This window comes from Ruditapes philippinarum, unplaced genomic scaffold, assembly GCF_026571515.1.
Source record: "Ruditapes philippinarum isolate M1 unplaced genomic scaffold, ASM2657151v2 ctg3146_1_1_1_1, whole genome shotgun sequence".
In the NCBI taxonomy this organism is placed as follows: Eukaryota; Metazoa; Mollusca; class Bivalvia; order Venerida; family Veneridae; genus Ruditapes; species Ruditapes philippinarum.
In genome coordinates this window covers 34,743-55,038 of record NW_026859205.1, presented here as the reverse complement: position 1 = coordinate 55,038, position 20,296 = coordinate 34,743, and the positions used below count along the sequence as shown (strand labels likewise).

General features: G+C 34.0%; 1 protein-coding gene across 2 annotated transcripts in view; it reads right to left on the bottom strand.

Annotated features, from left to right (window-relative positions):
• LOC132755607 (twitchin-like) overlaps positions 1–11,295 on the bottom strand; it is a 29,509-nt gene extending 18,214 nt beyond the window's left edge. The window contains exons 1-5 of one of the 2 annotated variants that reach the window (XM_060746496.1): positions 11,099–11,295; positions 9,615–9,665; positions 8,161–8,202; positions 7,750–7,794; positions 6,502–6,652 (exon numbers count right to left, since the gene is read on the bottom strand). In XM_060746496.1, coding sequence (XP_060602479.1) covers positions 6,502–6,652; positions 7,750–7,794; positions 8,161–8,202; positions 9,615–9,665; positions 11,099–11,135 — 326 coding nt within the window. In that variant the 5' untranslated portion in view covers positions 11,136–11,295. The remainder of the gene's footprint in view (positions 1–6,501; positions 6,653–7,749; positions 7,795–8,160; positions 8,203–9,614; positions 9,666–11,098) is intronic. The other variant, XM_060746497.1, reaches the window with a different exon arrangement.
• Between the last annotated feature and the right edge of the window lie 9,001 nt (positions 11,296–20,296).

Below are 20,296 nucleotides of genomic sequence, written 5' to 3'. Positions count from 1 at the left end.
TCGGCGCGGCCCCCCCAACCAAAAGATACATCAGGGGGTTGCCAGAAGGGGGATGTACCCCCTTCTGTTTTGGGGGGTTTGAATGGGGGCGGAGTCCCCCTCATTGCCAAGAAAATTTTGGACTTGTGAGAGGCTGTAAATGACCCAAGATTGATCATAAGGTAACATGTAACCAACGTTGAAAAGCATTTGACTCTATCTCAATCCATTGAGAAGTTGCAGCACTTTGAAATCAATTTTGATGGAAAAAATCAACGCAAAATAGTGTTTTTTTGCAATTTTGAGATGTCCCCTCGTTGCCATGGTAACAGAAAATTTAAGCCTGATCATGTTGTTGCAAGGGCAATGGTCCAGTAAACATTTGTGCCATGTTTGATTAGTGTTGAAGCAGTTTTTATAGTATTATAGCAATTTGAACTTGTAACGGGAGACTTTTCAATGAAAACAGCCATTATTCACAAAATGCTCATGAAGTAATGGGTTAAGAATGTTAACAATATTTTTTTCTTTTATCTGGGTTGTGTGACCAAGTTGACCCATATTTAAACATAACCTGGAAACCATCTTAACAATCTTTCTGACTAATTTCCGGGATATTTGGAACTTAATATCCTGGATCTTTATAAGCAAATTAAAAATTAATGACCTCCTGTTTTAACCCAGGGATTATAATTTGAACATTCTTGGTAGGCATCCATTACACAATTTTTCATGTCAAACATCTAACCTCTAGCCTTTGTAAATTCAGGGAGGATAATTTTTTAAGTTTTTCTTTATACCTATACGGAAAACAATGACCCAATTGCTATAAATTGCACACTCTTGATAGAGGTACACACTGTTTCATTCCAAATATCTAACATCTAGTTTTTGTCAATTCAGAGAAGACTATTTTTTTAAGGTTTGACTAAAATGCATATAAGGAAAATCAATAAACCCTAGGGGTCAGACCAATTTTGACATTTAGGCTATAATTTGAATTTGTGTACAGTTTCATAAGATGATGCTACAAACAAAATATCTAAGATCTAGGCCTTGCACATTCAGAGAAGAAGGGTTTTAAACATTTCACTTTTAACATCTATTTTTTTTGCCCTCCTACGCCAGATGTTCAATTGAGCAGAACTGTTTGAACAATTTAAGTAGAGCTTCATGCTGGGAACGTCCGTGGAAAAATTCATTAAATTTGACCCAGTGGTTTCTGAGAAGAAGTCGTTTGAAGGAAAAGTTGACAACGGACGCACTGACGGACGAAGGACTCCGGACAAATTGTGATAACAAAAGCTCGCAATGAAAAGTTTACGACATTTTCGATAAATTGTAGCATGGCAAGAATTAAATCTGTGAAAACCAGTAACAACAATAGTATTAAGACTAGTTTCGTAGGAATTCTTTTTAAAAAGTGAAATTGCTTTCAGCTGTCTGTGTTTCGATTAACCACTTGAAATTATATACATGTACAACATATCAGGGTATGGTGGTCTGCAAAACTTATTAAAGTTGATATACAATTTACTTCAAGCAGAGCGTTTATCGTATTAAATACAGATTGCCTCCTAATGGAGAGGTACATATAAGATCCCCAATTTGTGTGCATGTGGTTGTGGGAAAACTATTGTTTGTGGTACATAATGCAGTGATAAAGAGCCTATGGGAATAATAATATATGCGTTTTATGTTTTATCTTCTTATATTCATTAACATTCGTGCTTTCAACAGTTTTTCAATTATAATATAGCTAAATGAATTAACCAAAAGCAGTTTTTTCAAGTTGTGTACCAGTTAAAACGTCTCTTCTGAAATAACTGACAACATCTCCATAGGAGTCAGAGTTGGACCACAAATTATTTTATACACAATAAACAATTTCAAAGCGTCACTAAAAACATACTTATTGCTCAAGTCATCTATACACCGTCACTCTTGCTTACTTTGCAAAAGTATATTCTTTGCATGCTTATACAATTAAAATATTTTCACATAAATAGAATATCACCAAAGTGTAGATTAGATTAGAGTTATTACGTATGTAGGTTCAAATTATAACTGAAATTATCTATTACACTATCGTGTCTCAAACTCGTATCTTGAAAATTAAGCTTAAGACCAGTATAATGATTTCAACACTATGGCAAAAATGAAAGTCAACCTCTGCAGATATTTTAATAATTTTAACAAATCTTTTAACTTTTACAAAATTGTACAAATTGATACTATATGCCCAATATAGAACCTCTGGGCCTTTATGTTTCACACAATAATACTTAAATTTGTGTTCCTGTAATCAGATGACCCGGGGGCTGGCAAGTTTAACCCTATTGGCATGATGTATTTCAATTAAGAAGATATTCAGCTATTTTATTGTATCGGATGGTTCCGTAACGTACCCTTATTAGCGGAAATTCACGGAAACGGCCGAGACAATTCAACTTTGTCTGTATCTCATTCAATTTTGTGAACTGTTCTTGAATGACTAATGATGTCCAATTATGTTGTACGTTGTATGAAAGAGATTTGAGAGAAAGGTTTACATTGGTTTTTAACATTCCTTTTTCCCAATTCCCGTGAACTTTATTTCTCCAGTTCACTTGGTCTTTATTATCTTACGAATTAAGATATATACAATCTACTTGCATTAATAAATTAGTGTATGTAAAACAGAATTTTTGATAGGATATATAATTATTTACTTTTTGTAATGGTAAGATTATTTTCATTTCATTAAAGTAATTGAAATTAATTCTTATTTGCATCGCTCAATAGTTGTATTGTTGTATTTTATGTATGTTTTAATTAACTTGTATTATAATCATGCATTTATGTTTTAAGGAATTTTCTTCGTATTATATCCATAAAATCGACGAATGTATGCCAGGAGTTTATCATTAATTTTACCCTGTGACAATTGTGGCCAGTTAATTGTTCTTTTTCAGAGGTAAAAGTTGTTGACTCTTGAAAAACAATCTTCAACTAAACCAGAAATATCTTCTTCTATTAACAATTTGCAGGCATTAGGTATAAAGGTACATAAGGAAAATTTGACAGATGATCAGTATGTTAGAGCTCAACAGATTTTAGGCAATTGGGAGAATATTTTTTTCTTAATCTTTTAGAGATATTGGCAAGACTGACTAAGTTAAACATCACATTAAACAAATGATGATAAACCTTTCAAACTACCGTACAGGAGAATTCCACCATTAATGTATGAAGAAGTTCGGCAACATTTACGGGAAATGTTAGATTGTGGCGCAATAAGGGAAAATCAATCTCCTTATTGTAGCAATGTTGTTTAAGTAAAAAAGAAAGATAACAGTTTAAGATTTTGTATAGATTTACGTGAACCGAACAGAAAAACCATCAAAGATGCTTATACTTGGACTAGTGTCGATGATATGTTAGATTTCCTTGTAAATGCTATATATTTTTCCAAACTAGATTTACGTAGTGCATATCGGCAAGTCATGATAGTTGAGGAAGACAAGGAGAAGACAGCTTTAAGTGTTGGAAGACTCGGTTTATACAAATGTGAGAGAATGGCATTTGGTCTCCCCAATGTTCCAAGCACATTTCAAAGGTTAATTGAAACCTGTATGGGCAATTTAAAAAGAGTGTATTTTTTTCTAGATGATGTTTTGACTTTTTCGCAGATTTTCGATGAACATCTCAAAAGAATAGAAGCTTGTTATGAGCGTCTTCGAGAGCATGGTCTGAAATTAAAACCTTCAAAGCGTGAATTTTTCAGTTCAAGTGTTTCTTATTGAGGTTGTGTTACAGGCGTTTTTGTAAAGATTATGCTAAAATTGCTAAGCCTTTTAATGATCTTAGTAGGTCATCCCATGAACAAGGCATCCTAGAAGTCCACGTAGAGTAAAACTCCTTGGGTCTGGGGTGATGAGCAACAAAAGACTTTCGACACTATAATTCATCTTTAACTCATTCACCTGTACTTGGTTGTGCTGATTTTTCTAATCCATTTATTGTTTCTTTAGATGCTTCGACAGAAGGTCTTGGTAATGTTACATACCAAGAACAAGATGGCTGTAACGTGAGATAAGCTATAGCAGCAGAGGTCTACGTGCCAGTGAGAAGAACTACCCAGCACACAATTTGAAGTTTTAGTGTATATAGTGGGCCATTACAGAGAAGGTTTATGTCTACCTGTATGGAAACACCTTTATTGTCCGAACTGACAACAACCCACTTACATATGTCTCTTCTTCTGCCAAGTTTAAAATCGTTTACAAGCCAAAGCCAGGTAACCAGAACAGTGATACTGATGGTTTAAGCAGGAGTCCAAACCTTCGAGAAGAGGAGGAAATCATGTTTACAGATGTATCAAGGCCGTGTGTACAGAAGCCAGAGCCAGAACAGTTGAACATCCCCTGGCTGCGTCGACGTTCCCAAAGGTAATGATATGTTTGAGTCTGAGCCTTTGGAAGACAATTTTTCATCACCAGGTATTTTCAAGATCAACTGGAAGGAAGAAAAGGCCATAGACCCATTCTTTTCAGGTTGTACGAGGTAGTTAACAAGAGGATACACCTAAAAAGCACTAACTGAGCAATGAGCCTAATGCAGTACAGAAGCTGTAAAGACACCGACCATCGTTCACCATCAGAGACAGCGTACTCTACTCTACAGAAGATGTGAGATTGATTGACAACTATTTTTTCAGCTGGTTTTCCCTGAGAGTTTTAGAGAGTGGCCTTGAAGGGACTCCATGAAAATGTTGGTCACCAAAATAGAGACAGAACCCTTTGGTTGGTGAAACAGAGATCTTTCATGTTGAGCCTAGAGAAGGATGTCATCAGGATGATTCAAACTTGCCCAACTGCCTGGGAAGGAAGTCACCATCTAAAGCCCAAGCCCACCTGGTACCATTTCAGAGTACACATCCTATGGAGTTGGTTTGCATAGACTTTTTGTCTTTGGAAAAGTCTAAAGGCGGGTATGAGAATATTCGGGTCATCTCAGATCACTTTACAGGCAATTCCAAACCGCAACCAGACGGCACAGACTACTGCATGTGTCTTCTTTTAATTAAAACCTTTTTTAACCCCCCCCCCCCAACACTTGTTTTTGTTTGAGAAATGATGTTCTAAAAGTGACCACTTTTTCGGCGCGGCCCCCAACCAAAAGATACATCAGGGGGTTGCCAGAAGGGGGTAGTGCCCCCTTCCGTTTGGGGGTTGGAAGGGGGGCGGAGTCCCCCACATCGCAAAGAAGATTTTGGACTTGTGAGGGGCTATTAATGAACCCAGATTGATCATAAAGTAACGTGTAACCAACGCTGAAAAGCATTAGACTCTATCTCAATCCATTGAGAAGTTGCAGCACTTTGAAATCAATTTTGATGGAAAAAATCAACGCAAAATAGTGATTTTTGGCAAATTTAAGTTGTCCCCTCGTTGCCATGGTTACAGAAAATTTAAGCCTGAGTATGTTGTTTCAAGGGCAATGGTCCAGTCAACATTTGTGCCAAGTTTGATTTGTGTTGAAGCAATTTTTATAGTATTATAGCAATTTGAACTTGTAACGGGAGACTTTTCAATGACAACAGCCATTTTTCACAAAATGCTCATGAATTAATGGATTAAGTGAAATAAAGATTGATATTGCATGCAAAACTTTAATAAACGACTTAGTAATTTCAAAAATGGTCATAAATCTGTCAAAATCCATGCTATATGCTTCGGAGAGTAAAGAACTTTAAGCAAGTGTGTAGTTACAATCAAATATAATATGTGCTTGATGATAAATGATGATGCATGCGAAAACGTCAACCAAAGTTTTACGTCTATACTAACAATTCAGTGAGTAGGATAGCCCTACTATTCTGCAAATACTTCACTTATCTTCGAATGGTCAAGCTTAAATCTATATCAGATTAAATTAATGGATCTATGATTAGTTTTCTAAACTTACGATCCCTAAAACACATTAAGTTTCAATTGAAAACATTCAACAATCATGAAAGCTAATGTTGGCTAAAGAACTATAAACAGGAACGTACTGTGTTCACAAAGGTCCTAAATTCAGTAAAATATCTTAGCGATAGGTAACGAACCTTTGATAGTGACCTCTTTTGATGTTTTCAATTCTTTGAAGTTACCAGCAAGAATCTTTTATGGTTGACAATATATGATTTTGTACAAAATATGCACATACAATTTTATACAGTGTAACCATGACGGTCTCGTGAGTAGATTTAACCATTTTCTTCTAAAGATATATCTTAATATGTTCATTTCAAGTTTCAGGAAATTTGTAACAAGTTGAAGGTAGCGAGAAAATTCCCGAGTAAACATTATGATCAGACAAAATACATTACATATGTGTTATTTCACTACATTTATTCAACTAAATTACTATATTCTAACGTCAAAACAAGGAATCATATTTCCATTTATTTTTAGATAAATTATTTTCATGAAATATAAAAGTCAAAGTTAATATTTTTTATTTTATGTTTTCACTTAAACCCACATTCAAACTTACGTTTCCCATATGACATCACCCTTCTCTCTCCTCTCAAGGACATATCCAGTGACTGGGTTACCTCCATCTCTATTGGGTGGTGTCCAAAATAAAGTTATACTGTCCTCTGTTGTTGTCTTACATTTAGGTACACCTGGTGCTCCTGGCTTGTCTGAAATAATAAACTCAAATTATACACACAGGGTAATTTTATGTCCATAAAAATTGAAACTTGAAGTTTTAGTTTTAGCTAAGCATCCATTTATTCAAAAATATAATTCAGCGTTTTTTACCAATAATTACAAATTTATTAATTACAGAATAAAACAAGAGGGCCATCATAGCCCTGAGTCGCTCACCAGAAAAAATTGCTTTTCAGTAAAAGATAAAAGACTAAGAATGCTACAAAAAACTTTGTTACTTTGTTGATAATCCATCAATTAATTCTGTAGAAGTAGATGTTTAAAGTCATTTCTATTTCCTTAAGAGACTCCAAAAGAGGGCCAATCAAATTAATATGAGTAAACTTGAAAAAGACAACCTAAGAATGCTACAGACAAACAACATTGGTGATCATCCATTAATCATTGCAGAAGAAGATGATGTTCAAAGGTTTCTCTACTTCTTTTAGCTTCAGCATCCCTTAAAGGAGCCAATCAAATTAATATGAGCAATTGATAAAATAGAGAAAAACATAGACGTCTTGTCTGCAATACAAGAGGTAGTATAGTATTGAGGCTTGATAACCTCAGATCCCCTTTCAAAATTAAATTTTATTTAGTTCCACCCACTGTTTCTAGTTAAGGGCACACTCATTTTTTATATTGTTGACCATACGATGCTTCTTATTGATGACGGTAACGTGTAACATTGAAGGTTCCATGATAACCGCCGCATGAACACATCTGAAAATGTTTTTGGTTTTACAAAAAAACACGCTTGATTTTCATGTTCAAATGCTGAATTCTGCGTGGGCGGTAACATACTTTTTCCTGTACCGTCCATCAAAAAGAGAATGCAACATTTAAATTTTGAAGGTTTCGGCATTCATTCTTTATGGATACTGTTTTTCTCTATCTCAATATACTGACCAATATGATATGGCAATATGATGTAAATTTGTTTAACACAGGACCATTATTTACGTATTATTGAAGACTACCACTAGGTAAAGCTTCATGAAAGAAACTTTTATATGCTTTTAGAAATAAAAAATTATCTCAAACTGAAACTATCAAAGCATTTAGTGAATACTTGATATAAAGTTACCATGTGGGTCCAAATCCGTCACATCAGGTTCAGGAGTTTTATGTTCTAAATTTTCAAAAAAAAGATAATTGTATATAAAATAAATGACATGTGGCTTTAAAAAGCTTTTGCAAATAATCAAATCATGTTAAACAATTCTGCATACTTTACCTATAATGGGACTTTTAACTTCGTCTTTTCGATGTGCCTAATGATCAATCTTGTAAAATAGATATACACTACAAATGCGTTAGTAATTATGTTTAACACTCACTCCAGCTGGTATAAAATTCTGTTATAATGTTTCTAAATCCTGGATACTTTTGGCCATCATTTCTATAATATACGAACACTCGTGCAATTGCATAACTTTAATCTATTCAAGAGAACACATTTTATACATAACACATTACAAATATTTCTTGACATTACCTTTCTGCGACTTCCCCACCAATTTGCGCCCTGAGGTTCCTTCTGAAAATACAAAATATTAAGGTAGAAAATTCTTTGACATTCAAGTATTAAAACGTAAAGTAAATATTAGTAATTAAATGAAATAATTTCATCAAATAAAATAATAATGCATATCTTGCAAACAATATACAATCATGTATTTCATGTATTTGTAACAGTTACATACTAAGTGATGATAAAACCTTTTGAAATAAATATAGATATAGATCATATTAAGACTTTATTTTCCATTTAGCCAGATTCCTATAAAACAACAAGATATGTTTGTAAAACATGTATGACCTCAATCTGCAGCCAATTAGTCATGTGATCAGGTTATTATGCATGACTTCTGACCCAGTGAACAAACAATTAATAAGGGTTATCTAGTATCTACTGGTAATGACTAGTCACAAGGTAATAATTATTGTGACCCCATAGGTTGTGTGCAGCAATTTAAGTTATTACAAATCTTACCAAATAATATATGCATAAATCTTATGAATCATGTACGCCTCATTAATGACAGCCAAGTTGTTATATTACATAAGACCTTCAAATGTGTATCCCAAAAGCATTTTTAGTTTAATATAAAAATATCAACCCAGGCAACTTGAGTTGTTGAGTTATTGGTCAGACACCGTCATTAAGTACAAGGTCAATGTGACCTTGACCTTGGACCCCTTGACCCCAAAATCAAAAAGGGTCATCTGCTGGCAATGACCAATCATCATACCAAGTTTGAAGTTTGTAAGCCTAAGCGTTCTTAAGTTATTAATCGGAAACCGTATTTACCTACAAGGTCAATGTGACCTTTGACCCCTTGACCAAAAATCAATAGGGGTCATCTGCTGGTCATGACCAATCACCATACCAAGTTTGAAGTGCCTAGACCTAAGTGAACCCATATTCAAACATGAGCTAGAAATCACCAAAATAACCTTTCTGGACCTTTTCTTAAGGTATTTTTGACAAAAAATGAAGACAACTAATTCATAAATGACAAAATTATTCATGTTAAAGAAAAGTTCTAACAAATATAAAATAAATCTGACATTGAAAGTCAAATTCATTTATCTGTAAAGGTCAATTTCAGCATAGTCATCTTAAAGTTCTAGTCCAAAAAGTTATTCTTTTTAAGCCTGATGGCAATCTGTTTAAAACTAAAGATAAATATTTTCTGACAGCAACCATATTGCCGAAAGCAACAACAATGGCAATGTCAACGACAATCCAAAGACTTGTTCTTCCAAGTGAAAAGGCAATATGATCAAAAATTAAAAATTATGACCAACATAAAAGGTTTTGGACAACAATGGAAACCATATTGGCAAATGAAACAACAACGGTAACGTAACGACAATGTGACTGTAGCAAAAGTTCAAATTTGTAAAAATGTCAAGCTAAAATGAATATAAAGATGAATGGCATACCTTTTAAACACAAATAATACGGCCAGCAGAGTACATATGTCAAAGCTGAAACTATAAAAGAATTCTGAATCAATTCAACATCAATTTTGTACTTGTCCTTCAAACGCTTGATTGTACAAATTTTAATATAGATACACGGTACATTTGTACAAAATGAAAAGCCATCGCACAGTATTTATCCTAAAACAATGTTGTCTATTATTTACTTAAGCCATTTTTTTTCCTTTTGGTATGGCCACATTTCAAAAAAGGTAGGGGAAAAAGAAAAGAAAAAAGTATTCATATCTTAATTCCTGGTTGAGGGTACCTCTTCTTTTCTTATGATTAGTCAATACCGATTCTGATAAATGTGGTGCGTTCATAGTATTTACTAGAGTAATAAAATGACCGATTTCACAGTGCCCGTTTAAAGGTCCTCATACAGAAACTCTCAATGTGACCTTGACTTTGGTAGAAGAGCCTTGAAAGTGTGCGCAATAAGCCTCACAATAGTTAACATTTGTGCCAAGTTATATTAAAATCCCTCTTTGCATGTAGAAGTTTGCTTCCGGCAAGCATTTTTCAATGACCTCTAAATGTGACCTTGACATTTGTCCTGTATACATTGTTCGTGCGCATTACACTGCTTCTTATATAGCGGTGAACAATCGAATCCCTCCATATGTGTAGGAGATATGCTCTAGACAAAATATCTATACTTAAACTTTAGTGACTTTGACCTTGCATATATTAACCTAAATCACATGTTTCACACCAGTTGTCATGATAATGACCATTCCATTTGATGACCATAATGACCATTAATGATAACTAAATGGTCCGAAAACATATTTCAAATTTTTATCTGAACTTTGACCCCTATGTGTGACATTGACGTTGGCCGCAGGGACCTAATTTTTTCAACGCGACGCGAAACTCCGTCTCACAATTGTATAACATTTTTTGCTAAGTTATATTAAAATCCCTCTATGCATGTAAAAGTTTTGCTCCGGAAAAATCATTTTTCAATGACCTTTAAGTGTGACCTTGGCGTTTGACGTAGATACCTGGTTCTGTGCGCGACACAGCTTCTGATATGGGTGAACAGTTCTAAGATGATGCATTAAAATTCCTCCATGTCTGTAGGAGATATGCTCTGGGCAAAATTGACGCTGCCCTCTTATCAGACCGCCTGCTTGCCAGGGAGGAAACTATAATACGACCTGTTATTCAAACGGGCATATAAAAAGGTACTGTACATTATTGTAAAGTTTGGGTGAAATTCCACCAGTAGAGTAGACCGGAAAAATTTTGTGATGGACAGACAAATGATAGAGAAGTGATGTATATGTCCTATCTTTCTACAAAACCACAGAAGTAACAACTATAATATTAGTGTGTTGACAAGAAATGCTTATTGTTTTGTTGCATAAAAAGACGTTGATAGACGAAAACGTAATTACTACTTTAAAAGCATTATCAGTGAATACAAGATAATAAGTTACCATGCGGTTCCAAATCCGTCCCACCAGATTGGGGCATCAAAGTTTCTAAATGTCCAAAATAAGATAATGTTAAATGAAATCAATTACATTTACAACCCATTTGTTAACTTAAACAAGAGCATCGCTAGGCAGAGCATTATATGCCCGAAAGTGTCTTTTTTATATTAAGGATGAAACATTTGTAAGACATTACATAAATTAAATAAAGTATTACCTCCTTCCAAAAGCAATCTTCCTATAAAGTTTGAATATTGTGGGCCAAATAGAAATTAAGTTATACTGTTTTTGGTTTTAAAGTAATAGTGACCTTGACCTTTGACCTTGTGACCCCAGAATCAATAGGGGTATTCTACCAAATACGGACAATCATCCTATGAAGTTTGAATATTGTGAGCCACATAGACCTTAAAATATGCTCCGAAAACTGTTTTCAGTTTTAAAGTAATAGTGACCTTGACCTTTGACCTTGTGACCAAATAATCAATAGGGGTCTCTACCCAATGTGGACAATCATCCTATGAAGTTTGAATGCTGTGGGCCAAATGAAGCTTAAGTTATGCTCAAGAAACTGTTTTCAGTTTTAAGGTGATAGTAACCTTGACCTTTGACCTTGTGACCTCAAAATCAATAGGGGTCTTCTACACAATATGGGCAATCATCCTATGAAGTTTGAATGTTGTGGGCCAAATGGAACTTAAGTTATGCTCCTGAAACCCAATTGTTACGGACGGACGGACAGACGGATAGACAGACAGACGAACGGACGCCAGGTGGTATAACATTATATGCCCGAAATTATTTCGGGCATATAAAAAGCATGTTTTAAATCCTGTATAAGTTATATTTAATGCTTAATTGAACTGCTTTTTTTCTATATGCCTTATGATCAATCTTGAAAAAAATGGATTTGTATTTGTTAAACATTGATTTAAACTAGTATAAAATTCAGCCATTAGGTTTCTTAAACCTGTTTAATTGTGTTCCAATTTCTGCATATGCAAAATTACATGCTTAAATCTCTCAAGACAACACATTTTATATGAAATAATTACTAAACATTACCCAACTGCACATGCCCTTCGCTACTTGAGTTTCCTTTTGAAAATAAAGAATAAATTATTTGATATTTTTAAAACAAGCAATTATCTTAGTATTGCAAGCAATCCATAAGTCCCCTACCGGTTAGAACCCCATCAACATTCTGAAGGGCCATTGGCCATTCACTAATGTTTCAATTTTCTCTATTTTAAGTAAACTTGTTGGAAAAATTCTTTAAAAGTGATCACAGGAAACAGTTTTTATGAACAGACAGACAGACGGACTGAAGGACACTCTAAAGTTAATATTTGAAACATCCCTGTTACCAATATATACCATTTTAAAAGCAAAATTCTTAAAGAGGAGATAACTCTTGAATTAAAGATGCAATTTCATAAAAAATTTCAGCTGTTTTTGACTAATCACAAATATTGTTATATTTGCCATGTTTTAAGCCTATTTGTTGCCAAGACAACTGATATTTTTTCAAAATAGGAAGAACAGATAAGACATGCATAATCTCAAGACTGCTATCGTAACCCATATGTCAAGTTTCATAAAAATATTTCCAGTACTTTTTGAGTTATCACTGGATTCGGTTTATCTGTAAAATTTGCCATATTTTCAGTCTATGGGTTGCCATAGCAACCAGAATTCTCAACATAGGAAGAAAAGATTAGACATGCATAATCTCAAGACTGCCATCTACCCATAATTATGTCAAGTTTCATAAAAAATATTTCCAGTACTTTATGCTTTATCACTGGATCCAGTTTATGTGTAAAATTTGCCATAATTTCAGCCTATTTGTTACCATAGCAACCAGAATTCTTGACATAGGAAGAAAAGAAAAAGACGTGCATAATCTCATGACTGCCATCTACCCATATGTCAAGTTTCATAAAAATATTTCCAGTACTTTTTGCTTTATCACTGGATCCAGTTTATGTGTAAAATTTGCCATATTTTCAGCCTATTTGTTGCCATAGCAACCAGAATTTTCAACATAGGAAGAAAAAAAAAGACGTGCATAATCCCAAGACTGTCATCTACCCATATGTCAAATTTCATAAAAATATTTCCAGTACTTTTTGAGTTATCACTAGATCCAGTTTATGTGTAAAATTTGCTATATTTTCAGCCTATTTGTTGCCATAGCAACCAGAATTTTCAACATAGGAAGAAAAGAAAAAGACATGCATAATCTCCATACTGCCATCTATCCATATACCAAGTTTCATAAAAATATTTTCAGTACTTTTCAAGTTATCGCGGGATCCAGTTTTGTGGACGGACGGACTGACGGACGGACAGACAGACGGACGGAGGGTAAACCTAAAGTCCCCTCCGGTAAACCGGTAGGGGACTAATAAGGTATTTTAGGTTTGTTTCCTTTCCTTCAAAGTAAACGTCAATGTTACAAAAGCCATCCCTCCTTGGCAAAAAGATTTTTGTTATCTTTGCATAAACTTCAAAAACAAGGAACTGTTACATACCGAAAAATTCAGCTCTGAACGTTGTAGTTTTTAGAAATTTTCTTTAAGATACAAATATAATTCAATGTCAGTAGTTTGTTACGCAATTTCAAAAGCCTATAATAATTTGATCATGTTTTAAATGTAATTGCAAGAGAAAGTTTACATTCAAGCAATAAAATATAATTCAACGCATCTTTACAATAACAAACCACTATTTACAAAATTTTTAATATTTTATAACATTACCTCGTTTGTACTCCTCCTGGTCTCTTCCTATGGATATACGAAACATAATGCATGTAAGGTTCTAGTATTGAAAATCTGTTTGCAAAACTACATAAGTTCATTATATTCTGATTTTACATTTCTAAAGACTGGTTGCTGAACACTAAACAATTTACAATCCCAAATGAACAGAAGTTTATAAATCTTACTTTACAGTAACAACATACAGGGGTCCCGGATGTCTTACATTTGGATGGATAAATCTTTCCAGCAGATGCTAACATTAAAATGACCTATATTCACCTTCGAACATTATTTCAGGCACTACGTACGAGACACATGAGTGTAGTAGTTATTTCAAACAAATCTTTTTTAAGCAAAGTTATAAATGTTTGAGCATAGGGCCTTTGAATTGCTACATACATAAGAATGGTATGGATCAATTCATAATACATATTTAGTTATACTATTTTAGCTATACCCTTGAGGCAAGTAAAATGTTTCAGTAAAGTAAGAAAGCATTGGTAACCAATTTGAAGTTTAAATGACAAATAACAGAGACCATTTAACAATTTGTTACAGAATATAAATGCATTTATCAATTCATTTTCAAAATCACAAAATAAGGTGTCGCAATGTTGGGAATGTTTTAAGACATTAATTAATCTTTGAAATAATATCCATATTCATAAATTGCTAATATTTGTTCATGAATGTGTATGATCTGTTCCTTTAAAATTTGACATGTAAAGTGTAGTGTCTAGGTGCCTTTTAGGTCTCCGTTTCACGTGAATATTATGTACTGTATTTTTTTTCTTTTTCTCATGTATTTCGCTTGAAATGTTTTCCACATGGATTTCACAATTTAAGGCGGAAAATATTTGTATAAAAGCCAGGCACGTACTCATTAATTCAGAATTCCTCAAAGTGATAGGTAGGAGCAGATCAGTGTAAAATGAATAAAAGGAGAAATAAAAGGAGAAATTTAATTCAAAATGTGTTTTCTAATTTTTCTTCATAGTTGCTTTAAAATTAAAATTAAAACTTAACATTTGGGGAGTTCTCACTCTTCAAAGTTGTAAACAAAATCACGACATATGGCTGATTTACCTAAAATGCACTGTTTTCAAAGCTTTTAAGTGTTCAGTAGCCATTTCAATAGAGGTCAGACATGATTAGAAATAATTGAACATATGAGCAGATGTTTTTAAATCTCGCAACATATATTTTCAAATATATATATGTTTAATTCTACTACAGCCAGTTATAGAGGGGAGGGGATGGGGCATGGACAGTAGCTTGCAGTTACCTTACTACCGTCCATGATAAAGCTCAATAAAACAGAGGCTACAGCATTTCTAACTTTGCTGTTTTTTGCTTTCTTTAAGTATTTCTTCTCTTTACATTTGTTCTAAAGAAGGTATTTAACGGTAACTTTTTATTTTACTTAGGCATTTACCTGCCCCCGACTACAACACTATGAAAGGAAAATTTTATGGACTACATCACTAGTGATAGAGGAAAAACAAAAGTAGTTTATTTATATATTGGGATGTATAAGATATATGATAGTCAGTTTTTAAATGTTTTCACTTAAACCCAATTGTTTTTTTTGACATGTTCAAGGCAAATAGTCATAAAATAATTATTATTATTCTTTCATGGCTGTTGGTACAGTCAAAAGAAATTGGAAACACATTTCTTGATGCTAAGAATCGTAATAGTCTAGAACACAATTTTCAATTCTATAACTTTATACCGATATAATGCCCATATTTATCTTATGTTGGTGTTCATTTTAACATTATTAATTTCCTATCATTGATATTCTATTAATTTTTTGTAAACATTGAAACAAACTTACTATTTCCAGATGTTCTTGTTTTATTTTTATAACAACCGTAGGCAATGTAGGCAATGACGATACCAAAAAAAAAAAATACTGAAATAATAAAGAAAAACAAGTTATTTTTCAACACAACATTATTTTACACAAATACGATTTAACAATACCACATGTAGACATAATAATGTCCCTTGATCACTCACCTCATATATATTACTAGAAATGGTAACTGAGTAATGAGGTCATAATGGATGTGTCTTTTGTACAACAGCATTACCACAAGTTACATGGACATGCAGGTGTACAACAAGTTCTTGCGGCTCTGAATGACGATTATTGGATACGTTGAGTAACTAGCATAGTAAAACACATCATTAAGCAATGACTGAATTATGGGCCCCGGAAATGACCTCTTATCATAAACTCAAATAGGTGTGTTACAAGCAAATATCTTCATTTGTTTAAATGAGATATAATGTTGATGTAAAGCTTTTACCAAACAGTTACTCCAATGCCAAAATAAATAAATAACAATATTTATGAAATATGCTGTGCAACTGCATAATATTATACAACATGAAATAGTAGTGTAGTAACAGAACAAGGTTTTCTTCTGTACAATTGAATTTTGCCATAATGCATTTTCTGTGGTCAAGGTCATATTTCACATGGCCTAAATTTCATGACTGTACATATATGTTTACATGGACAATCATCCTAATGAAGTTTGAATATTGCGGGCCAATTGGAACTTTAATTATGCTCTAGAAACTGTTTTCAGTATTAAGTAAAAGAGACTTTGACCTTGTTGACCCCAAAATCCCAATAGGGGTCTTTTTCCAAATATGGACAATCATCCTATGAAATTTGAATATTGTGGGCCAAATGGAACAAACGTTATGCCCCGGAAAATGTTTTTGGTTTTAAGTTAATTGTGACCTTGACCTTTGACCTAGTGACCACAAAATCAATAGGGGTCTTTTGCCCAATATGGACAATCATCCTATGAAGTTTGAACACTGTGGGTCAATTGGAACTTAAGTTATGTTCCGGAAACTGTTTTCAGTATCAAGGTAATAGTGACCTTGACCTTTGACCTTTTGACCCCAAAATCCATCCGGGTCTTCTACCTAATATGAACAATCATCCTATGAAGTTTGAACATTGTGGGTCGAATGGAACTTAAGTTATGCTCCGGAAACCATTTTCAGTTTTAAGGTCATAGTGACCTTGGACCTTTGACCTTTTGACCCAAAATCAAAGGGGTCTTCTTACCACTATGGACAATCATCCTATGAAGTTTGAACATTGTGGTCAATTGGAACTTAAGTTATGCTTCGGAAACCGTTTTCAGTATCAAGGAAATAGTGACCTTGACCTTTGACCTTGTGACCCTAAAATCAATAGGGGTCTTCTACCCAATATTGACAATCATCCTATGAAGTTTGAACATTGTGGGTCAAATGGAACTTAAGTTATGCTCCGGAAACTATTTTCAATTTTAAGGTCAAAGTGACCTTGACCTTTGACCTTTTGACCCCAATATCAATAGGGGTTTTCTACCCAATATGGGCAATCATCATATGAAGTTTTAACATTGTGGGCCAAATGGAACTCAAGTTATGCTCCGGAAACCAAATTGCTAACGGACGGACGCACGTCCGGCCGAAATGGAATAAGGGGCCATTTCTTTTGTTATTTTCTATTGTTTAATGTAGGGCAAATGGCCCCTTACTCTATTGTTACGGAATGAACTCTATTGTTGTTTTTTTTTGTTTTGTTTACAGTTAGATGGCCCCCTATCCCTATTATGTAGTGCGGACAGACATACAGACGGACGGGGTATAACATAATATGCCCGAAAGTAACATAATTTGCCCTTTAGGGCATATTAAAAGGGTTCTTAAAGCACTTTTTCAGAAATGCTTCAATTTAATCCTATGCATTTCACATGAAATGTTCTAGTTCAGACAAAATAAACATATATTTGTGAGAAAAATCTAGTTTCAAACAAGTTTTTATGGATTTTACTGTTTTAATGATGATGGCTAACCATTGGTTAGGGGCATTATGAGTAGGTCATAGGACTAGTTAAAGTTAACCACTGGATAAGGCATTTTATCCATTGGATAAGTTTTGAGCAACAGAATTTATCCAAAGGATAAAAATTTAACCAGCGGATAATGAATTTAACCACTGGTAAACACTAACCAATGTTTTGAAGAACCGGATCCTGGTGTATAAATTTATACTTATACCTAATGAGATCTATCTACCAACAAAATTTCTTGTTAATACCCCTTGTAGTTTTAAGTGTTATGTTCTGACAGTTCAAAGTGTAAAATAAACAAAGGGCAATAGCTACGAAATTAGGCATGGCAGAGTTATGGTCCTTTTGCGAAGCACTATTACTCAATGAGATATATTTACCAACACAATTTGTAGTTGATACCTCTTACAGTTTCAAAGTTATGTTCTGAACAAGAAATCTGCAACAGACCAACCGACTAACCAACCGACCGACCACCAGCTGTCTCCAATATACCCCCTAAAACTTCGTTTGTCAAGGGTATAAAACACCCTTTTTTCAAGGGCCATAACTTGGCCAAAGATCATTTAAGCGTTAAACTCGTGAAATATGTGCAAGTACAGATCAATCCTGTCAAGTTTCATTGACATTGCTTTTAAGCTATAAGAGAAGTTTAAGTCCGAACAAACTTTAATGAACACCACCTTTCCTTGTTGATGCTCGGCATTTTGCGATAATGGCCCAAAGATGTGCATAATAGCCTGAGGGCCGCAGGCCCGAAGGACATTATGGACTCGAGGGCCATTATCGCATAATGCTGAGCAGCAACCAAGTATTAACTTCTTTAATACCTATGTCAAAATACGGCATTTAGACATCACCGCTAATCTTAGGTGTCGCCCTGTCTAGGAAACGGACAGTTGTCAATGTAAACAAATATCTGTCATTCAGTTTAACCCTCCGATTAATACCTTTGAAAACATGACAAAACAAAAAATATAAGACAATGTTGTTTTATTGTTGTTTATATCGATATATACTCTATATATTTTTGTGAGAAAAAGATTAAATGCCAGTTTTTATGAACTTAAGTGCTTTCAAGAATGGTTTCCGAGATTGATGTCTGGCTCTTTAAATTTTGAAATCGATCCTATCTTTTTTTCTACCGTCTAACTGAAATCATTTTTGGAAGTTCTGAGGGTCATGTTTTGTCTTGGTTACAGTTACCTCTTTTTTTTCTTGAGTTCTTAAAATCTTCAATGTTAAGCTTTGTTGATTGAGATTGATTACGTCATTTAAACTTAAAATTGTATATGCAATTGCCATTCATACAGTTCAACGTCAGCAGCCATCTTGAAAGTCACTGAGAAGTGATTACGTCATTTTGCACGTGCGCTCATTCACTCACCCATTATGGAAAAATAATGCCGAGTAGCAAGGCGGTCGGAATTGCATATTGACCTAGATCTTGCCATAATGGCCCTGAAATACCCTAGATTTTGTTACTATATATAGTAACATAGGTATGGATATGCATTATGATCTTGTCAATAAATGTCAAACAGACAGTTCTATGCTTTAATTGAAAAGACAGTAATTCAATCCCTTCAAATACAAGTTTTTAAAGCAAAATTATAAGTTCAAAGAGGAAATAACTCTCAAAAAAGAGTTATGAACCTTAATTAATGACAATGAACAATAAGTTATCTTAATTCATGAGTAGACCTAGATACCATTTATAATAACAAAGAAAAAATACTGAAAACCAATTAGCAAATGAAGTCTAATTTTAAAAATTAATGGAGATAATTCTGGAAATATAGGATCTTGCGTTGCTATGAAGTCACTAGTTGCTATGGAAATTTAATGTTTGCAATATTGGTAAATTGTTCATATGGAATGTCAATGGTTGCCATGGAATGGCACTGGTTGCTATAAAAAGTCAATAATTGCTATGGAAGTTCAATTTTGATATAAAGTGGCTATGGTTACAATGGAAAGTTACTGCTTGATATTAAAGTAAGTGGGCAATTAAAAGTAACTGGTAAATATGCAAAAATTGTGGTTGATACAAACGTCAATGGCCACTTTGGAAGACAATGGTTCCTAAGAAAAGTAAATGGTTTAAATATTGGTTACTGATTGCAATATAATGTCAATGATTCCTATGAAAATGCAATGGTTGCTATAGAAAGTCAATTGTTGCTATGGCAAGTCACTGGATGCTATAGAAAGTCACTGAGTGCTTAAAACGCCTATGGTTGCTATGAAAATTTAAGAATTGTAATATTTGTCATTGGTTGCTACAGGAAGTCACCTGTAGCTATGAAAGTCTTTGGTTGCTATGGAGGGCACTTGTTGATATGATAGTGAGTTGTGCAATGGAAGTCAATGGTTGCTATGGAAAGTCATTGCTCGCTATATTGGTCACTGGTTGCTATGGATAGTCAATGGTTGCCAAGGAAAGGCACTGGTTCTAAAGAATGTCACTGGATGCTTAAGAGGTCACTGGATGCTAATGAAAGTCATTGACTTCTAAAGAAGTGTATGGTGCAATATAAGTAAATGGTTGCTATGTAGTC